Genomic DNA, 13,453 nt, shown 5'->3' on the forward strand with positions numbered 1-13,453 from the left:
TGTTGCAGCTGCTTTTGTCTTCATTCTTGAACTCCAAAGATTCTACTTGATTGTAACTTGAAGCTATGAAATTAAAGAATATCAGCACCATGTCTCGGGATTAAGAAGGTTGTTAGACGAGCAAGGCAATTTGCACCATTTTTAATGATCGGCGCTGTTAAATATGGACCTTTGAGGGCTGAAGTAATTATTTTGAAATATATGAAAAACCGAAGTGGTTTTGAATACTTTTAGACTTAAATGATCGGCGCTGTTGAATATGGACCTTTGAGGGCTGAAGTAATTATTTTGAAACATATGAAAAACCGAAGTGGTTTTGAATACTTTTAGACTAAGACAGATTCACGGGCAAAGTTTGAAAGAAATCGATTGTTCGAAGCGAAATTCACCGTACCGCTTTATTTTAGAGAGACTGCGTCTTAAATCCTCTTTATCAAGGAAAAGAGATCCTTGTCAAACAAGCTGATTTTCCCCGGTAATGTAAACGTTCTAACTGGCCTTCTTTCAGTTTATGTCATTTTTCACAATGAAGGCATTATGTCTTCGAGAGAAGACATAAAGGGCTACTCTAAAAATAATAACAAAGGGAAAGTCGAAACGCATGCTCAACTTATTGATAGTTCCTTTAAAACGATTTTATTTAACATTGAATAAAGGGGCAAGTTTCTAAAGAAGCTGTGGTGCTGCGTCGGTGGGAGAGTATAGCAGGTAATTTAGTGTTGACAACTGAGATGAACACGTAAATTGGCCACCGTAAAGGGTAAAAAAGCTGACCTTTCGAGCGTTAGTCCTTCGTCATTTTTTCTAAACATTGGTTGCCATTTGTATTTACATATATGAAAACTTCAGGAAGCTAGAGTTCTGAGATGTAAAGAGCAAAATAAAAAAAAACTTCTTCTTGAAATTAACTTATCAGAAAATGTTTCGTTTAATTTTCAGAATTAATACGGTAAGGAACTCATTTTCGCGTACGCGGTTTAGCATATGTAATTAGCAGAAGTTTAGTACAGAATTTCCGATGTAACCTCTCAGCTGTTTTTGAAAGCTGTCATGCCAAAACAAGATTACCTGTTTTTTTGAAATGAGTTTTTAATCAAAATACAGCGTTGGCATCAGCAAAGCAATAACTTGTTTACCTGCCTGAAAAGCTGCTTTATTATCCATAATAATCATCAAGTCGCATTTGCCGGCCAAGGTCTGTGAATTGCTGCTAGATTGACATCATATTGTAGAAAGCAGGTGCGAAAACAAAACAAAGCGGATTCACCGCATTTAAGACTAGCACACTGTGAAACTGCATTGAAAGAGTAACGTTGCCAACATCGATATCCCTAGCTTTGGCTAGTGAAGAGATGGCAGCAAACTTCACGCACTCTAAATTAGCACTATGGACGACAGCGTTCGCGGTAGAAAGTGTAGCAATCATTGTGGGAAATGCTGTCACTATCGCCATATTTTGGGAGAAAAGATCCACTTTGAATAGGACCCGGTTCTTTTTGATAAACCTTTCCGTTGCTGATTTGTTCATTGGTGTCGGAGTAATGGAGGATATTGTATGTTTCGCTCTTCGCTACAAAAATGACGCCTGCAAGGTGACTCAAAAAACAAATGTAGCTGACGCCATTTTTGGAATGGCTTCGTTGTCATTCTTAGTCATAATCGCTTTAGAAAGGCTTCACGCCGTTACCTTTCCTTTACGACACCGCACGATAGCTACGAAAACGTACTTCTTCGTTATTGGAACAACCTGGACCGTCTCAGCCATGCTGATTATAATAACGTATCCCATTTTTTCGTACTTTGCACTTTATATCTTACTTCAACCTATCGTAATATCAACGTACACGGCAACATGCTTGATAATCATTACAGCGGCATATCTTACAATATTCATTTATTCTAGAAAGAGAGTTCCAAGGGTCGAGTTAAATCGGGAACAGAACCATAATAAACTGACCAAAACTCTTTTCATAGTTACATTATTGTCGCTGATCACGTGGACTCCGCATGGAATTGCAAATGTGTTGCGCTTCACAACACATGATGTAGAAGGAGAAGTCTACCTTGCAGGTCAATTTTGTCGATTGGCAAATTCTTATGTAAACCCGATCGTATACTGTCTCCAAATGCCGGAATTTCGAGAGAGACTTATCAATCTTTTTGCGTTCAAACGACGCAATAAAGATGCGTCGGGTCCACAGAATCAATTAGCAATTGCGGAGTCGATGGATCCGGATTGTCCAGTCTTGCTCTCGTTTACCCGGCTGGATGCAACCCAGGAATTTAAGACCACTATGATTCTGGTATCAAAAATGTAATTTTTCGGCTAACTCTGCTTAAAATCAGACCTTCGAGGTATGACATATTTTTTTTGTTGACGATGCCTGCAATTTTGTTGGATGATGTCGCAACCCACGCGAACACTTCTTTCAAGCTCTTATTCCAAGTGCGCAAACATCAAGTGTATTCCTCGTTCTAAAAGCCCTATGCGAAGTGAAAAAGCAACAGAAGTATTCCTCTTTCTAAAAGTACCGCGCCAAGTGCGTAAACATTAATTGCATTCCTCGTTCTAAAAGCCCCGCGCGAAGTGTAAAAGCAACAAGAGTATTCCTATTTCTACAAGTACCGCGCCAAGGGCATAAGCATCAATTGTATTCCTCGTTCTAAAAGCACCACGTTAAGTGCAAAAACAACAATAGTATTCCTCTTTTCCAAAAGTACTGTGCTAAGTGCATAAACATCAAGTGTATTTCTAGTTTTAAAAGCCCCGCGCGAAGTGCAAAAGCAACAAGAGTATTCCTCTTTCTAAAAGTACCGCGCCAAGTGCAGAAAACAATCTGAACCAGGAATGGTGAATTCGAAGCCCTTAGGGATAGAGGGCCGGATAGAAAGGAAATTTTTTTTCCTTCCCTCATTGGCGGCATTCATAAAGGATTTCACTTTAAATGAAAAATATGTTACCTATAATTTGTTATAAATTGCAACCTCTACGCATATTCAAAGAATATAGAAAGATTAATTGGATGGGATGTCCAATGGAAAACGCAACTTTCTGAAAGGAAAATGATGGACATTTTTATTTTATTAAGTATCAACCAATAGTAATGTGAACTCTGTTTTAATTGAATACAAGACAAAAGAGGGGGCAAAATCGACGCACGTGTCAGAACATCAAAGGTATCCAGTCACTTCGTAACGGCAGTCCTCTCGTACCCAAATGCAGTCGATTCGTGTCCAAACCACTAACCAGTTCTAACTTGTTGTTACACCTCCAAATATACATTAATTCTAAATACCTTACGTGCGAGTGCGTGAACAGATGTTAATGATGCCTACAAAAATCAAGTAGAGTCAAGCGAGTATTAAAGATACAAAAACAATTATGTTGTGTGTACTTGTAACCGTATTGCCTAACGCGAAGTAAGTGTGATATTTTTGTTAGAAAAGTCTATTGTTTATACTTGTGATAACAGCTCGTGTAAGTGAGATATTAATTCTCCTGTTGTTGTCAACAGAAATAATTTCGTTTCTTCTAATTAAAAATTAATTTGTAGAAACGAGAACTAGCCATTATAAGGGAAGAAAAAGAGGATTAAAAAAATTGTGCTTTTGAAAAAGAGATGCATCCACAGGAAATATTTATAGACAGGTTTCTCCTACTATTTGTAATACCAAATTGATGGTCAAGATGAAAAAGAATGACGGGAAATTCCCTTGCTTTGAAACCTTGCGTCATTAAGGTCGAAAACTTCGGTGAGTTTTTTTTTTAAATCACAGAGCGTTTTGTTGTTGCTATATAGATGCCGTTCGTTTATCAATTATGATAGTTCGATCAAATAACATCTCTATTGTTTAAATCTTTACCTGCTTAAATGACTGTGAGTATATGAAAGTCGTATATGTGAATTGCGGATTGTGAAATGAATAGGAAAGTGATCTTCCCAATAATGAACACTACTAAAACAGGAGTGAAAATATGGCCTGGAAATAACTCAGGCCTGTACGGGATTTTAACCCATGACCTCTATCATACTGGTGCGGTGCTCTACAAACTGAGCTAACAAGCCAACTGTGAACTGGTCATTTTGTTGGTTCTTACTGGACGAATTTCTCTTCTAACTTTTGCCTTATTTGACTGTCAAAGACAAATAACTTATCTTGTTTTCTAGAGTTCATTGTTGGATTCATTTATCCTTGTAGATCAGGAAAAAAATAAGAGCCTGTAGATGTAACTTAAGTGTCTGTAAGTATCGAGGAATGTGGAGAACAAGTTCTCCAGGTCACCAGGCCATGGGCGTCACTGAAACACAGTGAACTTCAAGTTCCAAAATTATCTTGGCAAAATAGCAACCATATCTAGCGGATCAGTTCAGAAATGCAAGATTTAGCGGCATTTCGAAGGCTTCTCAAGTAAAATACGCTAAGAAAGGATGGAACGGTATACACCATGCAAGACTGTTTTCCCTTCGGAGAGGGAAAGAGCAATTTTACGTTGCCTCTTTTGATCAAATTCCCGGTTTTGTCATTTATTTGTTTCATCTAAGAGAGCTGTCGAATTTTCAGATGATAAAGTGATTTAACTCAAAATGGTTTAACTCTCATTCAGGTAGAAGGTCTTTTATGACCAGTTTCAGCTGTTTAACAAGTAACCTCCCACCACATTTCCACTGCATCTCAAAAGCACCAAGGAACAGAAATCCGGTCATTAGTTGGTCGACACTATCTTCAGTCAACCGAGGGGCTCATTGCTCGCACTTACTTCAATTACCGAGGAATTTTCAGGCAGTTTTGTTCCAGCTACCACTTTTCTGGATCTTATCGATCTTCTTGGTTTGATATGTAGGAAAGATTTTATTTCTTGCAACCTCGTTTTCAGGCCCATTTTAAACAAAGGCATTCGAAAGCAATAAATTATTGGGTTCACCAAAGATTGTACCGCAAGTAGGAGCGTTGCACACATGAAATACCAACCAGAAAAGTGGTCACAACTTTTGCACAACAGGAAGATTGGCTCACAGGTCATGGGAATTCCCCACGTGACCAAGAAAACTCCCGTGACCAGCAATAGAGTTAGGGCCAATGATCTGTCTTGTCTGGCTGCTGTGCCGATTCTGCACTGTCCTCTGCGTCGAAGAGTTATCCAAATGCGTAAATAACAAGTAGATGTAATTATAACTATCACAAACAGCGCAGCTGGCTGCAAAAAAGGAGAAAACTTGGAAACCTTATCTCGCCGATAAATAGAAAGAGTGGTGTTGCCCATAGAAAAGATCCAGATTGCCAGAACAGCTACTTTGTAAGCTTTGCTATTCATCAGTTTGTGACGTATCGGCCAAACCACTGAATACATCCTCTCCACTGCAATCACACTAAGAGTAAACAGACAAGCGGATTTCGTGAACGTGATCATTCCACTTGACACAATAATAGAGATAGGCGTTGGATTGAATATGGAGAAGATGAGTGATGGTATTCCCAGGAGTCCATAAATAAGATCAGCAACAGCAAGATTGACAACCATCATGTGTTTCCGATTCCTGAGCAACGGATTCTTAATGAAAGTATGCAGCAACAAGGTGTTAACTAGCACGACAATGAAACTCATTGTAGCGGAAACTGTACCCCAAAACTTCCAAATAGATGATCCCAATCCAAAAATCTCTGCAGCTCGGTAGTAATCCATGATTCTATTGGATTTCTGTTACAAAAGATAAAACCTTGCCTTGGTTTTTTTTTTAAGTACGTACATTGAAACGATGTTTGCTGCAAATATCATGAAATCATTCAAACAAAGGGTTTTTTGATAATTTCCCCAGCTTATCACCCTATTTAAAAAATTGACATCTCTTCATTTCGCATCGTTTTCTCGAAATGAAAAAATGCCCTAATGAAAGGTTGTTAAAGCGGACAAAGAGTTAAAAAAGAGGGAAATTAACAACCATTTTCGAGGGGTTTTAAATCTTCTGAGTACCATTCAACAAAGTACCAATTTATTTCCCATTCTTCTACCATTCAATACGTTGTAATTCTATGGCAAAGATAGTCACTGCAATTAAGGCCCTGTCCATACGTATATGGATATTTTTGAAACCGCAACTTTTACGATGCTTATTTCAATACATTGACGTCCCCTAGTAAAGTTTTCGAATCGTTTTAGTGCACACGACGCTGTTTATAATGCGTATTCAAAACAAAATCCACGCCGGAAAGCGTTAAAAAATTTGCGGATTTTTCAACCTTATTCACCGGATACGTGCGCACGGAAGGCCAATCCGCAACAATAAAGTTGCGTTTTCAAAAAACATTCTTAGTCTTAGCCCTTAGCCCTTCCAAGCCTTAGTCCTTGGAAATTTTGATTTTTTAATTCCTCAGCTCCCATTTAATTAAAGCGAACCTTACTTTTTTTCGCTTATCATACAGACATGAGAAAATACGAATATGATCTTAAGCATTACCCTAAACAACACGATTCATGTGATGACCGAAAGTTTTCTACCCTGAACTAAAACCGTATTTTTCAAAAGTTTTCACACTGATCACGAGGTATCCACTTTGAAGTCATCATTTACTTTAAGGTAATACAACTTTTCGCTAATCGTTCTAAGTCGATAAGTTCAATCCATGATTTCAATCCCGAACTGCTTATATAATGACGACATAAAATTAATTTTTACTTGATATTAAAGGTAAGAAATGTGCGGCAAACCTTGTTTAGTTTGTATTCCTCTGACAGATCAAAATGTAGTAAACAACCTCTCTAAGACTAAGCAGAACAGGCTTGATTTCCATTAAGGTCAGTGATAATTATATTGGAGCAAGAGATTCTAATCTTTTGGTTGGTGGCAAAGTGTAAGAGAGGAGTGATTTACGTAAACGATTGTTATTATATTCTGAATTGCAGATTCACTCTAAACATTTCAAAGTCTAACTTTTTGTGGGAGGGGGGAGGGAGGGGAGGGAGAGAGAAGAGAGTTAGTGAGTTTAGCCAAACCTCGCTTAATTTTCACAACACGAAGTTAAACACCGTTTAAATGAAAAGCACTGATCATTTCGCACAAGAATACAGCTATAGCTATATTGCTTTTCAGAACAATTTAGTGTTTCGCCATGATTTCAAAATCAAATCGGACATCTCAACTGTTCGAAGTATGAAAAAATGATCAAAAACTGAATTTGAACCAATATTGTTTTTGTCCTTCATATTTTATTTTTGAACCCCAAAAGAAGCAAGATTTAGAAATATACACTAAAAATGTTTTAAATAAGGGAACAAAGACCAGCAATTTCACTGATTATCTATGAATGATTTTTAATTTCAGCTGTTCTTGAGAAATCGTATTGTTCTATTTAAATGGTTTGTGATAGACGCGTTTGAGCAATCATTAAAATTCATAAATTTTGCTGAGATGAGTTTGAAAAAAGGCACCGTTGAGAGTATGAAATCAATTTGTCGAGGAAACAAATATGCCAGTGCTTCAAAAAACAGCGGGACATCTTGAAGAACGACTGCGGAATTAAAAAGGTAGTAAAGAAGTTGGTTAAACAGTTCTTGTGGCGAGTCCAGGTCACCACTTAAACGACGCCAGCCTCACAGGGCAATTACAAAGCTTAAAATTTGGTCGGGTTAGGAGGTGAAAACTTTGCTCTTCTTGATCTTAGCTCTGATTGATGAGAAGCAACGCCGACGCAAGGCTCAGCAACTTAAACCGCAATCTGTACCTTTTTTTCAATTATCCTTTGATAAGTGAACATCGTTATGAACCGTTATTCGGCCACATTTATTGGTAAAATTAAGCATCCATCAGACATGTCAAAAGCTTACGTTTGAATTGAAGAATCGAGAAGAATTATATTTGCAAGACTCACTCTGCAGTCAAGCCAAAAGTTTGGCTCAAGTAAAGTTTAGTTTTACGATTGAAAACTGTCTTCTGACCGAGGCAGATAAGATCATTTTTAGTGTTCAAAAATGTGTTATGATTGGTTATATTGTTGCTTTTTTTTAAGGGCGCACACTCAGCTCTTTTGAATGTTTCTATTAGACATGCTGTGCTGAAGCACTTACTTATATTAAAAAAGGGGATATAAGGAAACCTCAACATTGCAAAGTCCTCACAGGTTTTTCGTGCCTGTGATCTTGTTACAAACGTGAATTATAACCAAATAATATATCAGTCTCAATACTTGCTTATCGCTATATGCTGATGCCGCTGAGCACATTTGCCTCGATACCTGTTCGAAAACGCTAGTGTATCAGTAAAACGCGTTTGAGACATTGTAAAAGATCAGTTACAATTAATTTTTTCTGGTGTAGCGATATCTCGGTATTCCAAGACAGTCATAAGTAAGGATTTTCTTCACAGTTCTATGAAGTGAACTGATGGTATAGAAATAAAATCCGAGCATTAAAATTGATTTCAGATACAAAACGATTCTAACACTGTACAGAAACATTATGGAAACAGGGACACAAAAGTTACAAAATTTATAATATGTAAAACCTGTATAAGGTAAGGCCCATAAAACTACATAAACAGCACATGATGCTATCACTGATTTTACAATTTTTTTGTCTTCGTCGCGATCAGTTTCACGCACTTTGCCATACAGCTGAGAAACCATTACCACTGTGCACGTGAAGATAAGGAAGAGGGCGGTTATAGCGAGTAAACCAACTGCTAAGTAGAAGTAAACGAAGAATGAAACGTAATCCATTAGACATGCAACATTAAAAGCCACAGCACCACCAGCAATAAACGTCGAGCCCGCGATGACGAGATAAAAATTGCGCTTTTTAGGATAACCTGCGTACCGAGTCGGGGACCTGAATGTTGAACGTAATGCTTGTACTGATAGAGCCACGAGAATGCCGGCTGAGCCAAACCCAGAGGCACAGTCAGATGCTTCATAGATGTAAAAGCTGTAACTTGGCCAGTTAGTCATGTTGTACAAGAAGGTTGGTATCGATGCCAGTCCCACCACAAGATCAGCGCAGGCGAGGTAGCCCAGGAAGTATCTCTGATGGTATAGTAGCGATTGATTTGTAATAAAAGCTCGCACCATGAGGTAGTTAACGGTCAAAATGGCGAGACACACAATGGAATAACACACCACTAGGATTATCAGCTGGTATGTTTCCATGCCTGGATCCTGGTTAAAGGTGCTATTGACAGATCGCAAATTTGGGGTGACTCGTGTGACGTTCATACTGAAACGATAGATACACAGTAAAGAATAAATTAACTTTTAAGAGGTGGACTTTTGAGGCCATTCGAGTCCGCAATCACCTTCTTGACCATATTCAACCCTAGGGGACGAAAAGATGAGCAAGATTGAAGTATTTATCATATATCCAATGAACTGCCTAAATAAACACGAACTATTTAAATTACACCAGAGGCGTTCTCTTTTGACTCTAATCGGTTCAACTTTAAAAATGGTAATAGTTTTTGCAGCAACAATCTCTCTTGAAAACTTTCTACCATTTCCAGGTTAGGTTCCCTTAGCATGAAACGAGTAAACGGGCGATCAATGAACGGAGGAAGTGATAAGGAGTAGATGGATTGGTAGCCCAACAACTGAATAAATGGATAAATGATCGATAAATAATTGTAGCTGCTTATAAGTCAGTAGATGACTCAATGTAAGAAAACGATTCAACAGCAGTTGACTAACATGGATAAACAAATGTCCTTTTTTTTCTTAGATGCTGGTCGAATTCGGAATGAGCAGTATGGATTAAGTTGTGTTGCTAAAGGTTTTTCCTCAGCGAGAAGCATGATTTTGTTTTATTTTTTGCGAATATTTTCTGGCTCTATTCTCCAAATAAAGATATCGAGGAAAAGAAATGAATGACCGATTCTCTTGAAAATTAATTGCTATTACCTTTTTTCTGGATTATTTGAAAGGAAAATTGTCAGAAGCTCGATGAGCCCAGTCAGAAATGGTTTGTGACTTCCTTTAACACTTGAAAACCAACAACATCAATTTCAGCCTGTCAGATGCAAATATAAGTATCAAGTAAAATTGTAAGGGAATGTTTGATCATTAAAAACAAACCTTATTGCAATGAATTTCTTATGTGGAACATTCGCGAGAAAAGTTGAAAGATGAAAGGAGAACCATGCCGAGATGTCATTTTATTATTTTTGCTAATAAATATTTCAAAAGAGACTCTAAAAGATTGCAAGTAAGCTTGACGAAAAAAATTGTTTTGAAGCAAGCTTAATTAAAAAACATAGAAAACTTCCTGTCCTAATAACAAACAAAATGAAAAATTATTTCCCCTCAACTTGCGCAATTGAATGTCATAGTCTCGAAAATAATGTAAAACTTTACTAATTGAACGTCCAAAGAGCATCATACAGGCCATGATTTATGTGTAAGTGCATAATTCAAGATCACACTTACAGCTGTATAGCTCTCATTGTGATGCATAGTGGCTTTGGGTATTTTCATTGGAGGGTGAACTTAGACGCTTAATTGAATTTTAGACCATGAAATCAAGATGATTCCAAAAGTTAAATTTTCTGTCTTGAATAGTGACTGTTAGAATACAAATATGTATATATCGTACTTTTTTTTGAAGTAAATAGCGCTTTCAACTCCTTTCACATTAAGATTGGCACCTGACAGGATTCCTTTTTGAAAATTCATTGATCACTGGCAGAAGACAACAGCAGGATTCAACGCTTTTCAAAAATCTTTTCAAGACGCTGATAAAAAATTTATTGTGTGCATAGGTTAGATTGATTGGCTGAATTAAAATGAGTCTGGCGTATAGTTTTTGAAAAGCAAACACTCTTATGTCCATGCACCTGAAAGCTTATTGCTAAGATCATCAAGAAATCAGATAAAACTAGTCTGGCTTGAATCCCTCGCTGCATCGAACAATTAAATTTTTATGGATCATAATTGGGATTTGACCCAAACAATTTTAATTCTGTAAAGCCAATATAATAAAGAATTAATTAGGCAGGTAATCATTTTCGTTTGCTCTCAGGTCACAAAAACGTACCAGAGTAAATATGGAATACTCGAGAAAAGTTGCTTATAATACCAGATATATGATCTACCAAAGTTTCTTGCTCACATTGAAAAACCGAAAAAAAAAATCAAAATTGCAAATCTGTCGATGGATGTGGAGTTTTGAATACCATAAATCGAACGATCATTCACAACTATTTACTTTTCTCCACGGTATTCGAAATATCTTTCGGTTGTATTGACTGTATTAGAAGCCTATGCTCACGGTACTTTTCCCCCGTGACTTCGTGTGAACTGCACTTCATATCCTTTAATCCAAAGGTTTTAAATTCTCAGAATCGGTCTCGGGAAACTCTGAATGTTTCAAGATTTGTTAATCGATCTTGCGTGCAAAATTACTACTTTGAGTGTCTCGGTTTCTCGGCGAGTTTGAGTTCCCATTCTAGACCCCTATAAATCATTCAATAAGTCGGAAATATCTAGTGATATAGCACGTACTTGAATTTTGGTCGATTAGATTCGCTTTCCAGTGTAGTGTTTCCTGTTTTCTTTTTCTTGATCCTTCGAAGAGTTCAAGCTTCCTTGCTGCTTCTAGTGTCACGCTGGAGCATCGCCAAATGATGAACTTCAAGGATTAAGTAGTCTTGCTAATTTACATTGACGCTGGCGATGTTTATTTGCATACACTGTGACCAAGCTTCGACTTTTGTTTTCAACCCCACGGTATTTATACAATCCTTTGTCTTAAGTATCTCAAGCGGTTTTGGTTGGTCACCTGAATGTAATCAGATCTGACTTGCAATTATTATTGAAAACCGGTCTAATTTTTCAACGGAATTTTTCGCTGTCTTTATGTAGTTTTGTTTACAGTTAATTATTACTGTTTTTACGTACACCGTACCGAAAATTTTTGGCAGGGTTTTCCTATTTCTTCGCTGGTTTGTGTTTAATATTTCGAAAACCTAGATTATATTATGCGTTCTTAACTTCAGCCAAATCTGAGAGTTCGGAAGGCATGGAGCGTACACCATAATTCCTTCTAGAACATTCTCTCTTTTACCATCCAGCACGGCACAAATTATTTTGTTTCATTTAGAGTTTTTTATTTTCTGGTAAGAATATATTACCCTGGATTTAAAAATTTTCAAAGCTGACTTCACCCTTAGAAGCTTGCACACCGAAAATTTTTATATCCTGCAATCTTCTGAATTCATAATTTCTGAGATATCTGAGGTAATGGTATATTCCAGCTGGGATTTCAACAGAGAGCGATCAAGAGTGAAATTTTTGGAGAAAAACAATTGATGTAAGTGGATGATTTTAACCAAAGCGCAGCTTTGAATTAAGAAAAATCAGCGTGAGTGATGTATCATCGAGACAATCTGTAAACGACTTCCGTTAGTGACGGCTGGGTTCGAAGTAAATCAACCACAGTCTAGAACCACTAAAGGTTTTTTTCATTTAGACAAAAACGGAACTGGAAACCAGCCACCGGACCTTTCAAGGTTGGAGGCATGTTTTCTTTCCCCATCTCCAGCCAATCAGTCTTCGTTCCAGTGGAATTTTTAGATGCGTAGGCTAATAGGGGAGTGATTTTTGATTCAATAACAGCAAATCTCGGCATTGGACGAGCCCAATTACCTTACGAGCCCTTACGTACCTAGAATATACTAATACTCTAAGCGTGCTTTCGAAGTGTGTTATAAAAACTCAGGCAAATTGCACAATATTTTTGCAAGCCTACTTTTATGAAATTACAGTTGCTTGATGACTTAAGAAATCTCTTCAACAAGACACCATGTGGTCAGATTGTTAAGGTTGTAAATCACACACTAACTTTGCTTTTCATCAGGAAGAGAAGGAATTAGCTGCAATGGCGAAAAAGTTGTACTAATTATTTTATCGTACAACGCAGTTCTCGAGCCATTCGACTAAACTTCTGTCATTATGGTTGAGGAGCAACATGCTGAGTAGTAGAGTTGAGATCATCTTTTTCTTTTGGGAGATACCTCTGACTGGCCTATTGCCAGGTATCAACTTCACATTTCACCGATAATGACGGAAAAAGGAAATCAAAGTGATACTATGGTGAACTCGTAGATAAACTGTGAAAAATATCATGTAAACGATGGTATTCTGTTGAATCTTGTACCGTTAACTTGAGTCGAATCGAAACGTTAGACCAGGAAGTGGCAGTTGTAGAGAGGTGGCCGTAATTGAAGGGGCGACCTTGAAATTAGTGTCGTTAGTGTTTAGGAAAAAAGGCAGCATATGAGGCGCACAGATACTCGAAAGCACCACGTACGTCAGAGCAGTGATCTAACAATTAACAGACACACGGCAACATTGAATCTATTTTTGATTTATATAACAAAGAAACACGAGAAGTTGATAAGGACGTCCATTGTGTCTGCCCTCCGATATTTCATTAGTAAGAATCAATCAAAAAACTTATGAATTCAGCTTATCA

The 13,453-nt window shown here is 37.5% G+C and overlaps 2 protein-coding genes across 4 annotated transcripts; one reads left to right on the top strand and one right to left on the bottom strand.

Moving 5' to 3' along the window:
• The first annotated feature begins 1,337 nt into the window (after window positions 1-1,337).
• LOC131798373 (adenosine receptor A3-like) lies at window positions 1,338-2,318 on the top strand. The gene has a single exon (XM_059116008.2). The coding sequence runs from the start codon at window positions 1,353-1,355 to the stop codon at window positions 2,316-2,318; it is 966 nt and encodes a 321-aa protein (XP_058971991.2). The 5' UTR covers window positions 1,338-1,352.
• Window positions 2,319-7,321: 5,003 nt separating this feature from the next.
• On the bottom strand, window positions 7,322-11,615 carry LOC131798495 (sphingosine 1-phosphate receptor 2). Of its 3 annotated transcripts, XM_059116157.2 has the most exons (3): window positions 11,482-11,609; window positions 9,883-9,991; window positions 7,322-9,205 (listed from the first exon to the last, which is right to left on the bottom strand). In XM_059116157.2, the coding sequence occupies exon 3, from the start codon at window positions 9,202-9,204 to the stop codon at window positions 8,293-8,295; it is 912 nt and encodes a 303-aa protein (XP_058972140.1). In that variant the 5' UTR covers window position 9,205; window positions 9,883-9,991; window positions 11,482-11,609; the 3' UTR covers window positions 7,322-8,292. The 3 variants fall into 3 exon arrangements, with proteins under 3 accessions (XP_058972140.1, XP_058972133.1, XP_058972147.1); XM_059116150.2 differs by lacking the exon at window positions 9,883-9,991 and having other exon boundaries at window positions 11,482-11,615; XM_059116164.2 differs by lacking the exon at window positions 9,883-9,991 and having other exon boundaries at window positions 7,322-9,304.
• Window positions 11,616-13,453: the final 1,838 nt, after the last annotated feature.

This window comes from Pocillopora verrucosa, chromosome 3, assembly GCF_036669915.1.
Source record: "Pocillopora verrucosa isolate sample1 chromosome 3, ASM3666991v2, whole genome shotgun sequence".
Classification (NCBI taxonomy): domain Eukaryota; kingdom Metazoa; phylum Cnidaria; class Anthozoa; order Scleractinia; family Pocilloporidae; genus Pocillopora; species Pocillopora verrucosa.